Raw genomic sequence first — 20,940 nt, 5'->3', positions numbered from 1 at the left:
AGTCGATGGTTGCCAGAAACTTCTCCACCTTCTCAGCTGGAAAAGACAGAGTGCAAAAGCAGTTGGGTACGTCTGGAAAGGGTGAGTACAGAGAGCGCGGTTCGGGACACATGAGCCCCAGTTGCTCTTCTCTCCAATATTCCTTTCACAACCTTAAAAATTATAAAGTATTATAAAGTCCCAGTAAAAATGACCAATTGTTTGAATTAATTGGTCTTCGTGCCAGTGATGGTGCTTTACGTTTGAATATATTTTTGAATCAAATGTTGACAACAAAGTAAAATACAGGTCAATATCCTCATCAGGGGAACAAAACATTTATTATAGAAAAATCAGCAAACTAGGAATACAGAGCACAGACACTTGCAAAAGTGAAATGAGAACCTACCAAAAAACAAACAAAAAAAATCATGTGAATGTTACCCAGGCCGGAACAACAGAGATACAACTGATTAGTAGGCAATAATCAAAATGTAATTGGATTGATCTGATGGGATGCTTGCTCTGTATGCCATTTAATGGAAGATCTCCCAGCCATCAGCAAGCTTGGCACAGCACAATGGCTGCAGTTCTGCAGAATCAGTCACATGACCCAATGAAAGCCTTCTTTCAAGTCAACTCTGCAGAAGTCAGAACATGTTGGCATCAGAAGACAAGATAACACTACAGGTTTAAAATGTCAGCACCTGCCCTATAAATGACAAACACTATACTGTACAGTCATTTCTCAAACTCATGGGATAATTTTGAACAGAGAGGATACTGGAGAATCAAACAGCTTCACATTGATACGAGATGAAATATAAAAATTAAGTAAAAAAACCTAATTTTATGAAGCAGTAAGGCACAAATCGAGTCCCATAGCAGCAATTGCTTCGGGAAATGGAGATGAAGTGGTGACCTGTGCATTGTGCTTACTATCATGTCGCTTTCAGGTTGGAAGGCCCTTCTCAGGTTTTTATTTATATTAAAAAAAAACACACACAAAACAAACAGGGTTAAGAGCCCAGTGAGGACTTCGTGAACCTCCTGGGAAAATAAAATACGTAAGATTAAAGCTAGTTATACTGCAGTATTCAGTTTAGCAATTAATGAAGCTAGTTATACCATAACAAAAAAAAAAACGCACGCACAAACACACACTATGTTATCAAGGCTCTAATGAGCAGCAGGATCTGCTTTCTTCATCCTACGCAGACATGGAAGGTTTATCCCACTTTTAATTATTGTATTGCCATTGTTTGGCCATATGACATGTGATGAAATTATGGAATCGCATCTGATGCAGTTCTCTCTCTAGTGGTCACGCCTTTATAAATAAGTTGGATTGAGGGTGAGGGGACTGTCTGCTTGAGACTGAGTTTGAGTTGGTAAGTTTCGTATGCTTCTTTGCTCGTGGCTCATTTGCTTAATAATACTTTATATTACTGCCTGCTTTCTCTACGCCATTCTTTTGTAGATGAGTGGAGACTTCATTGAATAAAAGCTCACGCTTGGAGTTCGAGGGATGATTATTTCACCACATTTTTATTCAATCAACTTCCTCGCTTGAACGTGCCGTCTCCTCGCGGCAGCATGGAGAAGCTGCTGAAGCTTGAGCACTTCGCTGGGGATCCTCAAGTGCCGGACGAGGCCGAGCTTTGGGCCCATTGGTTCTGTGCACTAACGAACTATCTGGCAGTCGTGCCAAACTTAACGGCCCAACAGAAGCTCTCGATACTAGTGTGTCATGTGACCACCACGGTCTATGGCTACTTTTCTCATTGCGAAACTTATGAGGATGCCATCGACACTATGAAAGGTCATTACGTCAAGCCAAAGAGTGCTCTGTACGGACGCCACATATTGGCCAGCCATAACATTCCACGCCGACAAGAGCCGTCCGAGTCGCTGGAGCAATACCTTCAATAGCTGAGACGTCTCGGTAAGGATTGCCCTATAGTGCCACGCACAGTCACCAAATCAACGGATGATTTAATGCGTGATGCAATTGTGGTGGGGATCTCTTCATCCGCCATACGATTGCGATTACAGAACAAGACTTTATCACTCTACGAAGCTTTCGAGCAAGCCCGGATTTTGCAGTTGGCTCACACACGCTCAGCGGCTTACGGCCGCCCGTACATAACGGCGGGGGCTACCGCGGACACTCACGCGGAGTGGAATGTTATGGCGGAGCGTTCTCTCGCTGACGCCGCAGCGCCGGCTGGATCAATCGACGTGCCGCCAGCCCAGGACGAGGAGCCTTTGAGACAGGCCGCCACGGCTTCTTCTTCCTCTTTTTCAGAGAACACTCCACGCTGTTATTTCTGCGGCAATAAGCGTCACGCTTGGTCTCTTTGCCCGGCTAGACACGCGCAGTGTCATAATTGTGGAAGAAAAGGACATTTTGCAAAAGTTTGCCACGCGGCGAAAACGCGGCGCTCGACCCTCGCCGGGGCTGACTTCCTTGCTGGCACAACACGTCCCGTGCTGCACGTACTGGGGCCCGCGGGCTATCACGTAGCCTCACTTGAGCTGTGCTCCCTGTCCTCGTGGAGGGAGAATCGGCTGACGCGCTGATTGATACGGGGAGCAGTACGAGCTTCGTTAGTCAAGCTTTGGGGCAGAGATATGGGTGGACCATAGGTCGAGGCCAGCGGCGCATCTATATGGCCTCGTCGGGGTTGTGCGCTCGCACTAAGGGCTTGTGCATGGTTAATCTGGTTATCAACGATGTGGAATATTCCGATGTTAAATTCTTAATAATGCCGGATCTGTGTGCGGATGTGCTACTGGGACATGATTTCTTGCAGAGACATGGCCGCCTTGAGCGGGTTGGATGTGGGGAGTATACACTTTCGGTCTGCAGACTGGCTGAGATGGCCATAGAGCCTCCGGCTCTCTTTCCTAGTTTGACGGCCGACTGTAAACCGCAAACAGTCAAGTCTAGACGCTATTCTCGGGCGGACATGCTGTTCATTGCTGACGAGACCAGACGATTGCTGCGAGAAGGGATCATAGAGCCGAGTACTTCCCCGTGGAGGGCTCAGGTGCTGGTGGTGCATTTGGACAAGCATAGGAAGTGCCTAGTCGTCGATTACTCGCAGACTATAAATAGATTCACTCAGCTGGACGCGTATCCGTTACCGAGATAGACGATCTAGTAACGCGACGTGGCTAAGTACCGAGTGTTTTTAGCACCCTGGACTTGAAAAGGGCGTACCATCAGATTCCGATACGTGAGACGGACAAACCTTACACGGGGTTTGAATCCGGCCAGAGGCTATATCAGTTCCGCCGCATACCCTTTGGGGTGACTAACGGGTTGGCTTGCTTTCAGCGCGCAATCGATGATATTGTGACTAAAGAGCAATTAAGGGACATTTTCGTGTACGTGGATAACGTGACTATCTGTGGGCACGCTCAGGACGACCACGGCGCCAACTTGCGACGATTCCTGGACGTGGCGAAAAAGTACAATCTGACTTTCAATGAAGATAAGTGCCACGATGCGGCCAGGACAATCGACCTCCTCGGGTACACGGTGACCGGGGTGGAGGGAGATAAAACCAGACGCCGAGCGCCTGCGGCCTTTGCTTGACATGGCGTCTCCTAGTGATAAGGCCTTGTTGCGGCGGGCCTTAGGGCTATTCGCACACTATTATTGGTGGGTGCAGGGTTACTTGGAGAAGATTAGGCGTTTGGTTGGTTGCACGGTCTTTCCCTTATCTATGGCTACCAAGGCTGCTTTCCAGCAGCTGAAGGAAGATATCGACGGGGCGAGGGTGACCTCCATAGATGACGTGATACCGTTCTTGGTCGAGACAGATGCCTCGGATTGTGCGATTGCGGCGACTCTCACACAAGGGGGTCGCCCTGTGGCCTTCTTTTCCCGCACTCTGACCCAGAGAGAATGCCGCCACTCTGCTATCGAGAAGGAGGCGTACGCTATCATAGAGGCAGTTAGGCGGTGGCGCCACTTGTTTCTGGGCAAGGAGTTTCAGCTGATGACCGATCAAAAGTCTGTCGCGTTCATGTACGACCATCGGCACGCACAACGCATTAAGAATGAGAAAATATTGAGATGGAGAATAGAACTAGCTGACTATTGTTACAAAATAGTCCACCGGCCGGGTCGGGAGAATCTGGCCGCTGACGCGCTGTCGAGACCGGTCTGTGCGGGTATGGATCCCTTACCCCCAGATTTACAGGTCATACAGTCACGTGAAAAAGTAAGTACACCCCATGTAAAGTTTTGACTTTTTCAACATATTTCAACATACAGCTATTTGATCTTCATTTCAACAATATTGACAGATAAAGGTGATATAATATAACAAACATCATGAAACATTTACATTTTGTTGTCCATTGTATCTATCTATAATGCCAGTAATCTCTGTGTGTGTGTGTGTGTGTCTGTGTGTGTGTATGCGACCGCTGTTTCTCGACAACTACCGGTCCGATATACTTGAAACTTGCCAGGTATATTGCTGGGGACCCGAGGATGTGCCTTTTCAAGGTTTTAAATTAATCGGACAAGTAGTTACCGAGCTATGGCGATTTCTTTACCAAACTCCGCAAGCCGTTCGCTTTGGACCAAACCATTCCATGTAAATAGAGGGGGGGGGGGGGGGGGGGGATTGTCACCGTACTCGCAATCCGTTCGCTTTGGACCAAACCATTTCATGTAAATAGAGGGGGGGGATTGTCACCGTACTCGCAAGCCGTCCGCTTTGGCTTTGCGAATGGACCAAACCATTTCATGTAAATAGAGGGGGGGGATATAATTTTAGATATATATATAGTACGGGCATGCCCTAGTAATTTAAATTAACATAAATGCAAATGTCGCATGTGGAAAAAGTAAATACACCCTTGGCTCTAATAGGTGGTATTGCCCCCTTTGGCAGAAACAACCTCAAGTAGGCGTTTCTTATAACTGTCTACCAGTCTCTGACATTGACTGGGAGAAATTTTTGCCCACTCCTCCATGCAGAATTCTTTCAGCTGTGCGATGTTTGAGGGGTTTCTTGCATGCACAGCTCGTTTCAAATGCCCCCACAATATCTCGATGGGATTTAGATCCGGGCTTTGACTTGGCCATTCCAGAACCCTCCATTTCTTTCTTTTCAGCCATTCCTTGGTGGATTTACTGGTATGTTTTGGGTCATTGTCATGTTGCAAGGTCCACCTTCGGGTGAGCTTCAACTTTCCGACAGATGGCCTCACATTATCCTCAAGCACCCTCTGGTACAATGAAGAATTCATAGTGAATTCTATGATGGTGAGCTGCCCAGGCCCTGATGCAGCAAAGCTGCCCCAAACCATAATATTTCCACCACCATGCTTTACAGTTGGTATCAGGTTCTTGTGGTCAAATGCTGTCTTTGGTTTTCGCCAAACATGTCTTCTGGTACTGTGGCCAAATAGCTCTGCCTTTGACTCATCTGTCCAGAGCACATTGTTCCAGAAGTGCTGGTCTTTGCCTAGGTGTTCATTGGCAAACTTTAGTCTTGCCCTGATGTTCTTTCTGGACAGCAAAGGTTTCCTCCTGGCACACCTCCCATGTAGATCAAATTTGTGCAGCCTCTTTCTAATGGTAGACTCGTGCACTTTGAAATCAACAGTGGCAAGAACTATCTGTAGGTCCCATGATGACATTCTGGGGTTCTTAGAGACTTCTTTCAGCATCTTGCGGTCTGCTCTCGGGCTGAACTTGCTGGGGCGGCCTGGCCTGAACAAGTTGGCAGTTGTTTGGAATCTTCTCCACTTGTACATGATCTTCCGCACAGTCGAATGATTGATTTCAAATTGTTTGGAGATCTTTTTAAATCCCTTCCCAGACTCGTAGGCATCTATAACTTTCTTTTTGAAGGCCTCAGAGCTCTTTTGATCCAGGCATGGTGACGCCACACACTTCAACAACAAAGAGCAAACCAAACTAAATGTCTGAGGTTTAAATAAGACAAGTTCCTCCAAGATCCTTTCTAACGATGTTCTAATCATTTGCACCTGAGCTGGTGCACCTGATTATAATTTTAGGTGTTTGAAGTAGTGATAAATGTAGGGGTGTACTTACTTTTTCCACATGCGAAATTTGCATTTATGTTTATTTAAATTATACAATGGACTACAAAATGTAAATGTTTCATGATATTTGTTATATTATATCACCTTTATCTATCAATATTGTTGAAATGAAGATCAAATAGCTGTATGTTGAAATATGTTGAAAAAGTCAAAACTTTACATGGGGTGTACTTACTTTTTCATGTGACTGTACATGAATTGTTGTGTCATTCGGGGGTGACGCGACTCGCCCACTTTGTCCGTTGCCACAATCTGTCCTTCTCGGTGGACGATGTACGACGCTTATGCCGGAAGTGTCCGGTGTGCGCTGAGCTGAAACCCAGGTTCTACAAGCCGCCAATGGGAACTCTGGTTCAGGACGGCCGTCCTTGGGAGAGACTGGGCATGGATTTTAAGGGGCCGCTACCTGTGTCAGGGCTGCATCGCTGCATGCTCACGGTTGTAGATGAGTACTCTCGCTTTCCCTTCGCGTTTCCGTGAACAGATATGTCATCGGCTACGGTGATCCGATCCCTGCGGCAGCTGTTTCTGTTGTTCGGCTTTCCGGCTTTCGTCCACTCTGATCAGGGAGCTGCTTTTATGTCCCAGGAGTTGAGGTCTTATCTCCTAGAGCAGGGTATCGCGGCTAGTCGGACTACCCCGTATCATCCTGAAGGTAACAGACAGGTAGAGCGACTTAATGGGATTGTCTGGAAGGCGGTGGAGATGCATATGAGGACCCAGTCGCTGAGCCATAACCAATGGAGTCTGGTCTTGCCAGAGGCTCTACACGCGATTCGTACCCTGTTATGTACCGCCACTAATGAAACGCCCCACGATCGGATGTTCCGTTACCAGAGACGCAGCTCCAGTGGTCGATCGTTGCCCGGCTGGCTAGCCGAGCCGGGTCCTGCGTATTTGAAACGAATGATTCGTCAGAGTAAATACGAGCCGGCGGTTGACTGAGTCGAGGTTCTCGAGGCCAACCCGGATTATGCGCACATACGGATGGGCGATGGACGTTTGGTCACTGTGTCGGTGTCGGTGTTGCATCCAGCTCTGTGTGGGGAGAGTCCCGGCACCGGGACAAGTGACAAGCGGGGTACAGGGGAGCCAAATACTCTGTCCTCATTGGAGCCAAGCCTGCCTTTCGTGCCCAGGGTTTTGGAACCGGTGGCGGAGGGGATTCCGGGTAGGACGTTCGGCATAGCTCCGGACAACCAGGGAACCAGTGAATCCGTTCCCTATAGGACTCGGGCCGGTCGTGAAAGTCGCAGGCCGCAGCGGTTGGGATGGTAGGCCACAGCGGTTGGGATGGTAGGCCGTACCCTCGCTATCATGTTAGTGATTGCATGTTATTGATCTATGTTATACGCTAGCGAGCTTGCTGGACTTTAATAGATAGACCGATGTTATATGCATGCGGGCTTGCTGAAAATGTAATTAGTGGGTGAATGTGATGAAATTATGGAATTACATCTGATGCAGTTCTCTCTTTAGTGGTCACGCCTTCATAAGTAAGTTGGATTGAGGGTGAGGGGACTGTCTGCTTGAGACTGAGTTCGAGTCGTGACTCATTTGCATAATAATACCTTATATTACTGCCTGCTTACTGTACACCGTTCTTTTGAAGATGAGTGGAGACTTGATTGAATAAAAGCTCGCACTTGGAGTTTGAGGGATGATTATTTCACCACATGTCCCATGTCTGGCTTCTCCTCCAATAACCTATTGTTGGGACATTCCATCATTCCTTCTGCCTTTAAACTATACCATAGGCTTCAATTTTTATGAAAAAGATAAATCTACCTTCACTTAAGATAATTTCATTTCACGCCATCACATTGTTTGTAGAACAGGCACCAACATGTTTAATCAAGCAGGTACCGAGTGCAAATGGGAAGATTCAAATTGAAATACGATACAGGCCATTACAAAATGATTGCACATTGTTGTATAACTGCCTTATCAAAGGCTATTACGACATGACACCATAAAAATACTTACGAAACCGTGGCAATATTTACAGCAACAGCTGCTCACCTTGGGCAAGCGGTATGTCCATAGAGACCGGGACTAAAAGTAGTGCGTACGATTGAGTGCCTTTGCAGCAAACTCGCCGCTGTCATCCGTGATGCGATCCCAGTCCGTCTGACCGACGACAAAGCCGATGGCTCGCTTCCGTTCAACTTTCTCCTTCTCTTCCAAGTCTGCCCAGCGCACCTGAAAATAGTACACAAACTCACTTTCCAACAAGTTCCATAATGTGCATCATTTCACAATCTCGTAATTCATTAATTACCATTTGAAGTGACTGCCATGCATTTAGACGACTTACCACCATATGCAACAGAAACAACATAGGAATTCAAAAGTGAGGCTTTGTGGCCTTCTAGCCACTATACATGCTTTTCTTGGAACAGCTGTAAACAGGAGACACCATGCACGTTTATAGACGATGGCACCCACCAAACAATTGATCAGCGAATATATGCAAGCCGACAGCGTTTTGCTGATCATTCCTAGGGATTTGTGTGACAAGTTCAAGTTCAGGTTCAGGCTCAAAAGATGATATTTCATAGATGATAATAAGTCGCAGAGATTAAACCTGCTAATAGTTTTGGTGCTTGTTGTGGTTTTTTGCAGGTCATTTCCTAGTTCAATGTACATGGGGCACTGAAAAGGTTCTATGAAAGAGACTCACAATAGTCCAATCCATGCCAAAAAAGAACGAGGTATATATATCGTTACGTTTGTGAGGGGTAGCGGTCAGCTGATATAATTAAGGTATAGACCTCCATTTGTGTTCGTGATTTTCTTCCCCCTGTATTGAGGACACGTGGATGGGGATAGGTTGTCCTGTTTGTTTGTGCACCGCTGGAGGATTATACAAGGGTTAGACAAGGTTAAGAATGCCTCGTCACGCATCTCTCATGTCGAAGCGGACCGTAGCCAAGCGAGCAACGCGATATGGCAACGAGCAACGCGACATGGCAACGAGCAACGCGACATGATAACGAGCAACGCGACATGGCAATGAGCAACGTGGCATGGCAACGAGCAATGAGGCAATGAGCAACGCGGCATGGCAGCGAGCAATGCGGCATGGCAACGAAGCATGGCAACGAGCAACGCAGCATGGCAACGAGCAACACGACATGGCAACGAGCAACACGACATGGCAACGAGCAACGCGGCATGGCAGCGAGCAACGCGGCATGGCAGCGAGCAACACGACATGGCAACGAGCAACGAGACATGGCAACGAGCAACGAGACATGGCAACGAGCAACGCGACATGGCAATGAGCAACGCGACATGGCAACGAGCAACGCGACATGGCAACGAGCAACGTGACATGGCAACGAGCAACGCGGCATGGCAACGAGCAACGCGGCATGGCAACGAGCAACGCGGCATGGCAACGAGCAATGCGGCATGACATTGAGCAATGCGACACGTGGTTAGCAGTGTACGAAATTCACAAATTGAGCATGGCATGGTTCATATGGCATCATATTCATCCAGTTTGTCCTTAAAAAGTACACATTTTTGAAGGTCACCAGGGCGAAAATTGCAAAAGGTATTAGGGCACCGAGGGCAGATATTGTATGCAAATAATTGCAAATGCAAATGATAAAAAATGCAAATAATTGCGAATTTTCACCAAAGATGTATGACATGTCACGAATAAAAACATTGTGATCATGAGGGGTGAATCTTTGATCTGCACAAAATAATGCAAGATGTAACTAGAGCGGTACTCGGTAGAGTGCATACCTCCACCTCTGCCAGGATGAACATTGAACAGTTTACGTTTTGTATCCCACTGATAGGCCGGATCTGTATCTGGACCTGAACCAAAATCTACACGGCTTGTTCTTGTCACCTCCCCAAATCATCCACCAAGTTTTGTCATAATCCGTCCACAACTTTATGAAATGTCGTGCTGTACTGTATATCGTTTGGCCCTCCCTCTCAATGGTGAAAAACCACTAAAATGATAATATTCAAATCCAGATCTCCAGCAAAATCTAATCAAATCGTCCTTGTCACACTCGCAATCTTCCATCAAATTTCGTCCGAATCTGTTCACAACTTATTGAGATATCCTGCTCACAGATAGACAAACAAACAGCCAAACAGATGGAAACGAAGACAAACAAACAGACGTGAAATAACCTTCGTCCACCGGATTAAGAAATTTTCGGTGGTGGAGGTAATTAAGAAATAAAACCATGAAAAAATGATTTCATTATTCGAAATACATTTTGGATGTTTAAGGTGGGAATGCAACGTTAGCGAAGGCCTCGTCTTCCACAGCGCCCTCTGATTTATTTCACAAGGTAATTGAAGAACGAATGTTTGTGTGTTTAGGCCTGGCCTTGATGTCCTTGTCAGGAGACTGAGGTCCAGGGGAGGATTTGGTGTTACGCTTTATGGAAGAGTGTGAGGAGTTGTGAAGTGGTTCGAGATAGAAATAAGGCCTTAACACTGTATATTTTTGCATTAAGGATTTATGAAAAAATCCTCAAATATGGTTAATGTTTAATGCTAAGTGGTCTGATGTGCAGCTTGTATGAGGGCCGGGCTTGGTCCAAATGAATGCTTAGATGGTCTCATTTTGTGTCCCTCTAGTGTGCACCGAGCGGTCCAGGTCAGGTTAATGAGGATCGGACACGACGATGAGTTACCGAGATGGCGTGATGCCCTTCTTTATTCTCAGATGTGATTGGGCCACAAGCTTTCCTGCACCTCTTTCCTGCCACCTATGTATGTGATTGGCTGGGCCTTTTTCAAGAGTGGCAGTGCCAGCAGAGAGGTGAGTAGCTGGAGAGGGGAAAATGTCAGCCGGACAAATGCCAATGCTGACAAGTGACCCTGGCTCCACCTGGGAAGCATGGACACTGGAGGGGAGTGGCTCCCAAGCTGTTCATCTTCCTTGTTCCAGCACCTGCCTGCTTAGCTGCATCCCATCACAATCAGCATCAAATTTATATCCTTAAAACCCCACCTGGTTCAGTCTGAATCATTACCTCCGCCACCAAAGGTGGATGGAGGTTATGTTTTCACCCCTGTCTGTTTGTCTGTCTGTTTGTTTGTGAACAAGATATCTCCAAAAGTTGTGGATGTTTCGGACGGAATATGGCGGAGATCTAGCATATGTCACAAGGATGAAATTATTAGATTTTAGTGAAGATCTGGATTCGGATCCGGCTACTAGAATTTTTAAAATGATTCTTCACCATTGGGAGATTGGGAGACAAGGACAAATAGATTCGAATTTGGTGAAGATCTGAATATGGATGCGGATATGAGAATTATTTAATTTTAAAAATTCGATTCTTCACCATTGGGATACGGCCAAAACGATACATAGCAGAATATCTCAAAAAGCTATGGATGGATTTGGCCAACACTTGGTGGACAGGTTGTGTGTGTGACAAGGCTGATTGGATTCTATTTTGGTGAAGATCTGAATATGGATTCGGAAATGAGAATTATTAATTTTTTTAAGTAATTCTTCACCATTGAGTGATATGGCCAACCAGGCGGAGGTATGCTCTCTACTGAGTGCCGTTCTAGTTTGTAAATGTAGCACTTTACCAGAATAGTTATTTTCAGTGTTATTAATGAATTTCTGTCTCTTCGTGTTCCATGATTATCTGTATTGGTTGTGTTGTGGGTAATAAATTGTTAATTTTCTTGAGACAGCATATCAACCTCACTCTGCATCTTTTTTTTTTTTTTTTTTTTTTGTATACAAGATCGAGGCTCGTGTAAGAGCTAACATCAATCACAAAAAACAACAACAAACGGACACACAAAACATACAAAAAAAGGGAGCGGGAGATAAGATGGGGAGAGAGAGGGAAGCACACAAGTACAACAGCAGAGAACAGGGACATCGGGAGATCTGTGGGAGAGAAGGGGCTTGGGGGGAGCAGGCATGGGAAGGTGGGGGGTGAGGGGGGGGGGGGGTGGGAAAGTATAAAACACATGGACACTGCTGGAACTTCCAGGAAAGAAAAAAGTCGGTATTTCAAAAAAAAAAAAAGTGGATTTTGGGTGAATTAACTGGGGTAGAAGAGATAAATGTTTTGGATGGGGGAAGATAAGAGATGGTGGTGAACAGCTGTTTTAATTGGACAGATTTTCTGGTTCTTGAGATTGGACAGGTTTTCTGGTTCTTGAGATTGGACAGATTTACTGGTTCTTGAGATTGGACAGATTTTCAGGGTTCTTGAGATTGGACAGGTTTTCTGGTTCTTGAGATTGGACAGGTTTTCTGGTTCTTGGGATTGGACAGGTTTTCTGGTTCTTGAGGTGACCAGGTTTTCTGGTTCTTGAGGTTGGACAGATTTACTGGTACTTGAGATTGGACAGGTTTTCTGGTTATTGAGATTGGACAGGTTTTCTGGTTCTCGAGATTGGACAGGTTTTCTGGTTCTCCTGAGAGTAGACAGGTTTTCTGGTTCTTGAGATTGGACAGGTTTACTGGCTTTTGAGATTGGACAGGTTTACTGGTTCTTGAGATTGGACAGGTTTTCTGGTTCTTGAGATTGGACAGGTTTTCTGGTTCTTGAGATTGGATAGGATTTCTGGTTCTTGAGATTGGACAGATTTACTGGTTCTTGAGATTGGACAGGATTTCTGGTTCTTGAGATTGGACAGGTTTTCTGGCTCTCCTGAGAGTAGACACACACACTTGTCGCGGGCTTTGTGGAATCATCTGAGGTTGCGTTCAGTTGGATTTGCCTTCCTACACCCCCAATAAAATCAGAGGTGGAGAAATGTGCTGTGATTACTGTTATGTGCTCCTCCCCAAACCCCGGTACTTGCCACACTCATTAAAAATGCCAATCTTGCCACACTCATTAAACATTTTGGGCCATTGGTTTTCCTGGAGGGGATTTAAATAAATAAAGGGGGTGAGAATTCTCATAATCCTACAATTACCAGTGCCCTTAGAAGTCACCGAAGCACAGTCTGATAAAAACTGCTCGTATCAGACCATGACAAAATTGATTGGGTTAGAACTATCATCAGTGTGACCGGGGCCAATGGCGTGTACAGTTCCAGCCTTTCGATTGGCGGGCCGGTCATGACATATATGCACATTATTACGTTATTTTTACCGGCGACGTGTTGCAGGTCTACAAGAGCTCCACATGGTTGTTGTTGCTGTTGTTGTTGTGGTTCTTGTTGGGGGTCCATTTTCAAAACGTGTACCCATTGGTGAGACAGCTGCCGGACCCCACCCACATTTGTTGCTTAACTCCACCCACCATTGCACCCAGACAAAATAATATGACAACCATCTTGCTTTTCTGGTGGGCCCAAGACATCAGGCCTGTAGGCCTCTGCTGATTATACACTGCCTGGGTTTGTTGCATCAGATTCCCATTGGCTTTGTTTGGGTGGAGTGTTACTCACTATGAGGGACCCTGAAAAATCCAATCAATGTTGAATAAAAATTATTAACAAGCTATAATCGAGCTCGTCAGCACTCATGGTACACGCCTCCCTAAAAATAGCGTCGTGTAATTTTTGAACAGCCCTATCTTGGGGTTAAACAATCCGTGACCGTGTGATGAATCAGCTTGTTCTGATATAACCATGGTGGAGGCTGTCATGGATAAGAGGTGTCCAGTTAATCTTTTAATAGCGCATTAAATGTGTGTTAATAATCACACTATTCATCTTTAAATAGCGCATTAAATGTGTGCTACCAATCACACCATTCATCTTTAAATAGCGCATTAAATGTGTGTTACCAATCACACTATTCATCTTTTAAGAGTGCTTTAAATGTGTGTTACCAATTACACAATTCATCTTTTAAGAATGCTTTAAATGTGTGTTACCAATCACACTATTCATCTTTTAAGAGTGCTTTAAATGTGTTACCAATTACACTATTCATCTTTTAAGAATGCTTTAAATGTGTGTTACCAATCACACTATTCATCTTTTAAGAATGCTTTAAATGTGTGTTACCAATCACACTATTCATCTTTTCAGGGTGCTTTAAATGTGTGTTACCAATCACACTATAAATCTTTTCAGGGTGCTTTAAATGTGTGTTACCAAACACACTATTCATCTTTTAAGGGTGCTTTAAATGTGTTACCAATCACACTATTCATCTTTTCAGAGTGCTTTAAATGTGTGTTACCAATCACACTATTCATCTTTTCAGAGTGCTTTAAATGTGTGTTACCAATCACACTATTCATCTTTTCAGAGTGCTTTAAATGTGTGTTACCAAACACACGATTCATCTTTTCAGGGTGCTTTAAATGTGTGTTACCAAACACACTATTCATCTTTTAAGGGTGCTTTAAATGTGTTACCAACCACACTATTCATCTTTTCAGGGTGCTTTAAATGTGTGTTACCAATCACACAATTCATCTTTTCAGAGTGCATTAAATGTGTGTTACCAATCACACTATTCATCTTTTCAGAGTGCTTTAAATGTGTGTTACCAAACACACTATTCATCTTTTAAGGGTGCTTTAAATGTGTTACCAATCACACGATTCATCTTTTCAGGGTGCTTTAAATGTGTGTTACCAATCACACTGTTCATCTTTTCAGAGTGCTTTAAATGTGTGTTACCAATCACACTATTCATCTTTTCAGGGTGCTTTAAATGTGTGTTACCAAACACACTATTCATCTTTTAAGGGTGCTTTAAATGTGTTACCAATCACACTATTCATCTTTTCAGAGTGCTTTAAATGTGTGTTACCAATCACACTATTCATCTTCTCAGAGTGCTTTAAATGTGTGTTACCAATCACACTATTCATCTTTTTAGAATGCTTTAAATGTGTGTTACCAATCACACTATTCATCTTTTTGGAATGCTTTAAATGTGTGTTACCAATCACACTATTCATCTTTTCAGAGTGCTTTAAATGTGTGTTACCAATCACACTATTCATCTTTTTGGAATGCTTTAAATGTGTGTTACCCAATTGGTCCATTACCAGATTTTGATGCAGGTTGTGACTATAATGCGGCCATTCTTGTTCTTGCATAAATCGACACCGATATTTGTATTTTGCAAAATACAATATATAAAAATTGTCACGTCTTGGATTATGGTATCATGTTGCATTCATATAACTTTTTGAAAGACATATGTATGTTTTTACTATCCATCCTATGTTGTTGAAGTTTGCTTAGTTGAAGGCCAATCATCAATATGAGGGGGCAGGGGGGCAGTGGGGTGTCATGATACACACGATAAACACATCTTGCAATATGAGCATGACATCTCAGACAACAGTATACACATTGGACAGTCGAGAAAGAAGATAACTTGTGGAAATTTGATTTGAGAGGCACTGTGTTTTTAATACAACATTTAAAATATGATAGTAAGTCACGAATGAACGTGTGAAACCTGTAAAGGATAAAGCCAAGGCCATGCCTGGTTGGTTAGTAAAAATGGTGGTGAGGGACATCTTTCTTAAAATGTTGGTAACCAGTAATCATAATCACAGGTTTTTTGCTTTCATGCCTGTGCTGAAAATCAAGAGGATAGCAAGTGAGATAATGAAGTTAAAACTGAATACTTTTGAAATTCCTGGTCAATGAAAACATCAAGCATGTCAACAGTTACAGATAATTAGCTAAACATTATGAAGATTAAGCCCTTCAAAATCATCCATTCGATGGAGCACCATAGGGGCAAGTTTGTTTCACCATAGGGACAAGTTTGTTTCACCATGGGGGCAAGTTTGTTTCACCATGGGGGCAAGTTTGTTTCACCATGGGGACAAGTTTGTTTTACCATGGGGCAAGTTTGTTTCACCATGGGGGCAAGTTTGTTTCACCATGGGGACAAGTTTGTTTTACCATGGGGCAAGTTTGTTTCACCATGGGGGCAAGTTTGTTTCACCATGGGGCAAGTTTGTTTTACCATGGGGCAAGTTTGTTTCACCATGGGGCAAGTTTGTTTCACCATGGGGGGAAGTTTGTTTTACCATGGGGCAAGTTTGTTTCACCATGGGGGCAAGTTTGTTTTACCATGGGGCAAGTTTGTTTTACCATGGGGCAAGTTTGTTTTACCATGGGGCAAGTTTGTTTCACCATGGGGGCAAGTTTGTTTTACCATGGGGCAAGTTTGTTTCACCATGGGGCAAGTTTGTTTCACCATGGGGCAAGTTTGTTTTACCATGGGGCAAGTTTGTTTTACCATGGGGCAAGTTTGTTTCACCATGGGGGCAAGTTTGTTTTACCATGGGGCAAGTTTGTTTCACCATGGGGCAAGTTTGTTTCACCATGGGGCAAGTTTGTTTTACCATGGGGCAAGTTTGTTTCACCATGGGGGCAAGTTTGTTTTACCATGGGGCAAGTTTGTTTTACCATGGGGCAAGTTTGTTTTACCATGGGGCAAGTTTGTTTCACCATAGGGACAAGTTTGTTTTACCATGGGGCAAGTTTGTTTCACCATGGGGCAAGTTTGTTTCACCATGGGGCAAGTTTGTTTCACCATGGGGGGAAGTTTGTTTTACCATGGGGCAAGTTTGTTTCACCATGGGGGCAAGTTTGTTTTACCATGGGGCAAGTTTGTTTTACCATGGGGCAAGTTTGTTTTACCATGGGGCAAGTTTGTTTCACCATGGGGGCAAGTTTGTTTTACCATGGGGCAAGTTTGTTTCACCATGGGGCAAGTTTGTTTCACCATGGGGCAAGTTTGTTTCACCATGGGGGCAAGTTTGTTTTACCATGGGGCAAGTTTGTTTTACCATCGGGGCAAGTTTGTTTCACCATAGTGGCAAGTTTGTTTCACCATAGGGGCAAGTTTGTTTCACCATAGGGGCAAGTTTGTTTCACCATAGGGGCAAGTTTTTGCCCCTCGAGAACATTCATAAGGCAGGTTTAAAATAAAATAAAATAAAAGAGCAATGCTTTTAAGATGTCTTGCGCACACACACAAAGTGAACGAGTGTATGTCTGAAAGATTTATACAATGAAGGCAAACCAAAGCCTAAACTCTGATGGCGACAATTGGGTGTCCAACCCTGGAGAAAACCTTGACAAAGTGATGCAAGTATCATTTTCATCAATTAGAGTGAAGCTGTGCTGTTATTATGTCTGATGCGAGAGGGGCAGTCTTGACATATGTATCAAAGAGGAAAGCTTTATTCGTTTTTATCCTCTCTGTGAACAAGGCCAAGCACCAGGTTGGGTGAGATGGGGTGAACTGTGGATGTCGGCAATCTGTGCTGGGGATGATAATCCCCTGGTGCCGGACGGTGAGCGAAAAACGTTGAGAGGCATGGGGCATGGCTGCAGGAATGGGGATAAAATAGCATGGAATTCACATACATGTGCTATTCACTCTCTTCTGTCTGACGGTCCTTCCATCTCTCTTGGGTGCCTGCTCATATATTTTTTGCTTGGGCTTCGCTTTTCTCTGCTCTGTGTGTGCAGCCGGTGTTCTTCCTGTCTGCTGTAAAGCTCTTGCCGCTCTAATCTCTTTGCCCCACTGGACGCTTCGTCTTTCTGCTGGTTTCCATGGCTATGGGCTGGTCCATGCTGCCCGCTACAGTTTACGATCGAGGAACAGCTTATTTGAATCGAATGTTTTTGAACATGGATCAAAACATGAATAGAAAGACGTCTTTCATTTTACTATACTGTCGGACCGCGCTATTCACGGGTGATAAAATGCGACCTGTTTCTCAATTCGGGGTCGAGTTCCACGAAATCGCAATTGTTTTTCCTATTCGCGGCCGTTTTCCGCGAGTTCGTGGTTTTTCCGGGGCATTGAAACAATGCCGCGGCATACATTCGTGGGATTTTCATTAACCTTCACGGATTATCGTCGACATTCGCGGGATTTGCCTCGCCATTTGCCGATTTTGCCTCGCCAATCGCGGATTTTGCCTCGCCATTCGTGGTTTGGTCCTCTCTATTCACGGATTTTGTTTATGCGAATGTCTGCTGATTGTTTTGTATTTATGTATGTGAATGTGTACTTGTATATAACTGTCATTAATCATACAGAGCGATTTTTTTTAAATCCAAAAAAACCTACTTTTGTTTTTTGTTGCGTAAAACACTCCCAGGTACTCACTACTGATGAACCTCTGAAAGTTTGACGAAGATCCGTTCAGCCAAATGGCGACACACAGACCAACGGCTCTCTTATATAGTAGATAAACAGTTGTGTAGAGACCGTCACAACGCAAGACATACGGACATACGGACATTCCCCAACCAGAAACCATAGATGAATGGGGAGGTCCGCTTGCTGCTGAAAACACGTGACGCAGCAATCAAGTCCGACGACATTGTGGCTTACAGTGTAGCCAGGTCTAACCTGAAAAAGGGCATCAGGAACACCAAACGGAACTACACACTACAGATTGAGGACTATTTCCACAGCAATACAGACTTAACGCATGTGGTAAGGCATTCAAACAATCACGGACTATAAGAGCAAGAACACCTGCCCTCCGACCAGAAACGCCTCCCTCCCTGACGAGCTTAACAACTTCTACTCTCGTTTTGACATGGACAACAGGGACCGGCTATCAAAGCCCTGCTAGCTACCATTGGACGGCTGGGTGCTCACACTGTCCACCTCTGATGTAAGGGTCTGTCTACGCAGAGTGACCACTCGCAAGGCTGCCGGCCCGGACCCGAACCTGCCGGACATGTGCTGTCCAGCTGGCTGAAGTCTTCACTGACATCTTCAACCTGTCATTGGCTCAGGCGGTTGTCCCCACATGCTTCAAGTCAACAACCACCGTTCCGGTGCCGAAGCAGTCGACTGTGACAAGCCTGAATGACTACCGCTCTATCGCACTTACCGCCATCATAATGAAGTGCTTCGAGAGACTGGACATGGCTCACATAAAAATCACTGTCCCTGCCACCCTTGATCAGCACCAGTTTGCCTACCGTGCAAATAGGTCAACGGAAGACGCCATATCCACTGCTCTTCACTCTTCAGCTTCAAGTTCCTGGGCGTCCACATCATGGAGGATCTTTCATGGTCTCTTAACTCCTCCTCTCTGGTGAAAAAGGCTCAGCAGCATCTATACCTCCTGAGAAGGCTGAAGAGAGCCAATCCGTCCCCCCAGCTTCTCCGCAACTTCTACATTGCACAATAGACAGCATCCTGACAAACTGCATTACGGTGTGGTATGGAAGCTGCTCCACCTCTGACCGGAAAGCTCTGCAGTGGGTAGTTAAAACTGCCCAGCACATCACCGGCACCTAGCTACCAGCTATTCAGGACATCTATCAGTAACTTTGCCTGCGGAGAACACGCAGCATGGACTGTTTGCCAGCATGGACTAAGGGACCCACCCCAGCTATGAATTGTTTGCCAGCATGGACAAAGGGACCCACCCCAGCCATGGACTGTTTGCCAGCATGGACTAAGGGAGCCACCCCAGCCATGAATTGTTTGCCCTCCTGCCATCTGGGAGTCGCTTCAGATGCATTTGAGCCCACACGACTAGGCTCAGGAACAGCTTTTTCCCTTGGGCTGTTACCCAGCTGAACTCTGTCACATACCATCAACTCAGCCAATACATTGTCTACCCCCCACCGCCGGGCACCACACTACCTGCACTGCCAGCCCTTGCTCATCTGCTCATTTCCACTACTCAGTTGCACAAGTTTTTTCACTACTCATTGCACTTATCTCTGTATACTCTGTACTTAAGAGACCAGTACACTATGCTACTTCGACTACAGTCACCTAACCTACTCCCAGGCGACAAGACTGTGAAATGTGTATCAGAGAGTATGGTAGTACTCTATGTAGGGATGGCGCGGAAAAAAATGATGGTCCCATTTGCTACATACAAAACTGAAGTTGGATTATCTTTAAAAACTTGCTTAGGCTACATATGAGAGCCTACATGGTTTGTTCAGTTGATTGTCGAGGCAGGGATCCCTTTTCAGCTCTCCAGACCAAGGCAAAAGCAAAATAAAGCGAAAAAACGGGATCGGTCAAACCCGGGAATTAATCTTCTTGTTCATCATAATAATAATAATAATAATAATAATAATAACTAGCCGAAACCCGTGGAACATCCACGGAAGGGAGGATGTGGTGTATGGATAGAGTGTACCATTATGGATGGCATAGGGGAGCGCTCATGGGATCTTCTTCTTCCGTTAAGCTCCAATTTTTTCTCTTTAAGTTAAGTCCAATCAGTCCTCTCTGCTCGAAGTGCTCAGGCCATGCATTCCCGCTCTCATACTTTTATTTCCGTTCGGTGTAGAAAGAGATTGACATATCGTTCGTCTGTTTTCAGCTCGTTATCTTTAAGCTTCCTTACGTCTCGCCACCTGCTACACCTCTCTGAGTTACGAGGATTTATGCAACGCACCCCGAGTATCGCAACGTCACTCCATTGAACTTTATTAAAATGACGATAAAGACGTGAAACCCGTGGAACATCCACGGAAGGGAGGATGTGGTGCATGGATAGAGTGTACCATTATGGATGGCATAGGGGAGCGCTCATGGGATCTTCTTCTTCCGTTAAGCTCCAATTTTTTCTCTTTAAGTTAAGTCCAATCAGTCCTCTCTGCTCGAAGTGCTCAGGCCATGCCTTCCCGCTCTCATACTTTTATTGCCGTTCGGTGTGTAAAGGGATTGACATATCGTTCGTCTGTTTCAGCTTGTTATCTTTAAGCTTCCTTACGTCTCGCCACCTGCTACACCTCTCTGAGTTACGAGGATTTATGCAACGCACCCCGAGTATCGCAACGTCACTCCATTTAACTTTATTAAAATGACGATAAAGACGTTTCCATATATATCCTAATTTAAAATGTTCAAGGGAATAAAAAGACCATTTGGTTCACACCACCAATGTTCACACCACTCGACTGTCC

The 20,940-nt window shown here is 45.0% G+C and overlaps 1 protein-coding gene across 5 annotated transcripts in view; it reads right to left on the bottom strand.

Annotated features, from left to right (window-relative positions):
• Positions 1-301: 301 nt before the first annotated feature.
• YLPM1 (YLP motif containing 1) overlaps positions 302-20,940 on the bottom strand; it is a 201,536-nt gene continuing 180,897 nt past the window's right edge. For all 5 annotated transcript variants that reach the window (XR_013623920.1, XR_013623921.1, XM_078781005.1 and 2 more), the window contains 2 exons: positions 8,098-8,277; positions 302-620 (listed from right to left, as the gene is read on the bottom strand). Coding sequence is in view for 3 of the 5 variants with exons in the window: in XM_078781005.1 (XP_078637131.1) it covers positions 8,131-8,277 (147 nt within the window). In the remaining 2 variants the exon portion in view is untranslated. The remainder of the gene's footprint in view (positions 621-8,097; positions 8,278-20,940) is intronic.

This window comes from Myxine glutinosa, chromosome 6, assembly GCF_964187855.1.
Source record: "Myxine glutinosa chromosome 6, kmMyxGlut1.1, whole genome shotgun sequence".
Classification (NCBI taxonomy): domain Eukaryota; kingdom Metazoa; phylum Chordata; class Myxini; order Myxiniformes; family Myxinidae; genus Myxine; species Myxine glutinosa.
This window is presented reverse-complemented; position numbering and strand designations above follow the sequence as displayed.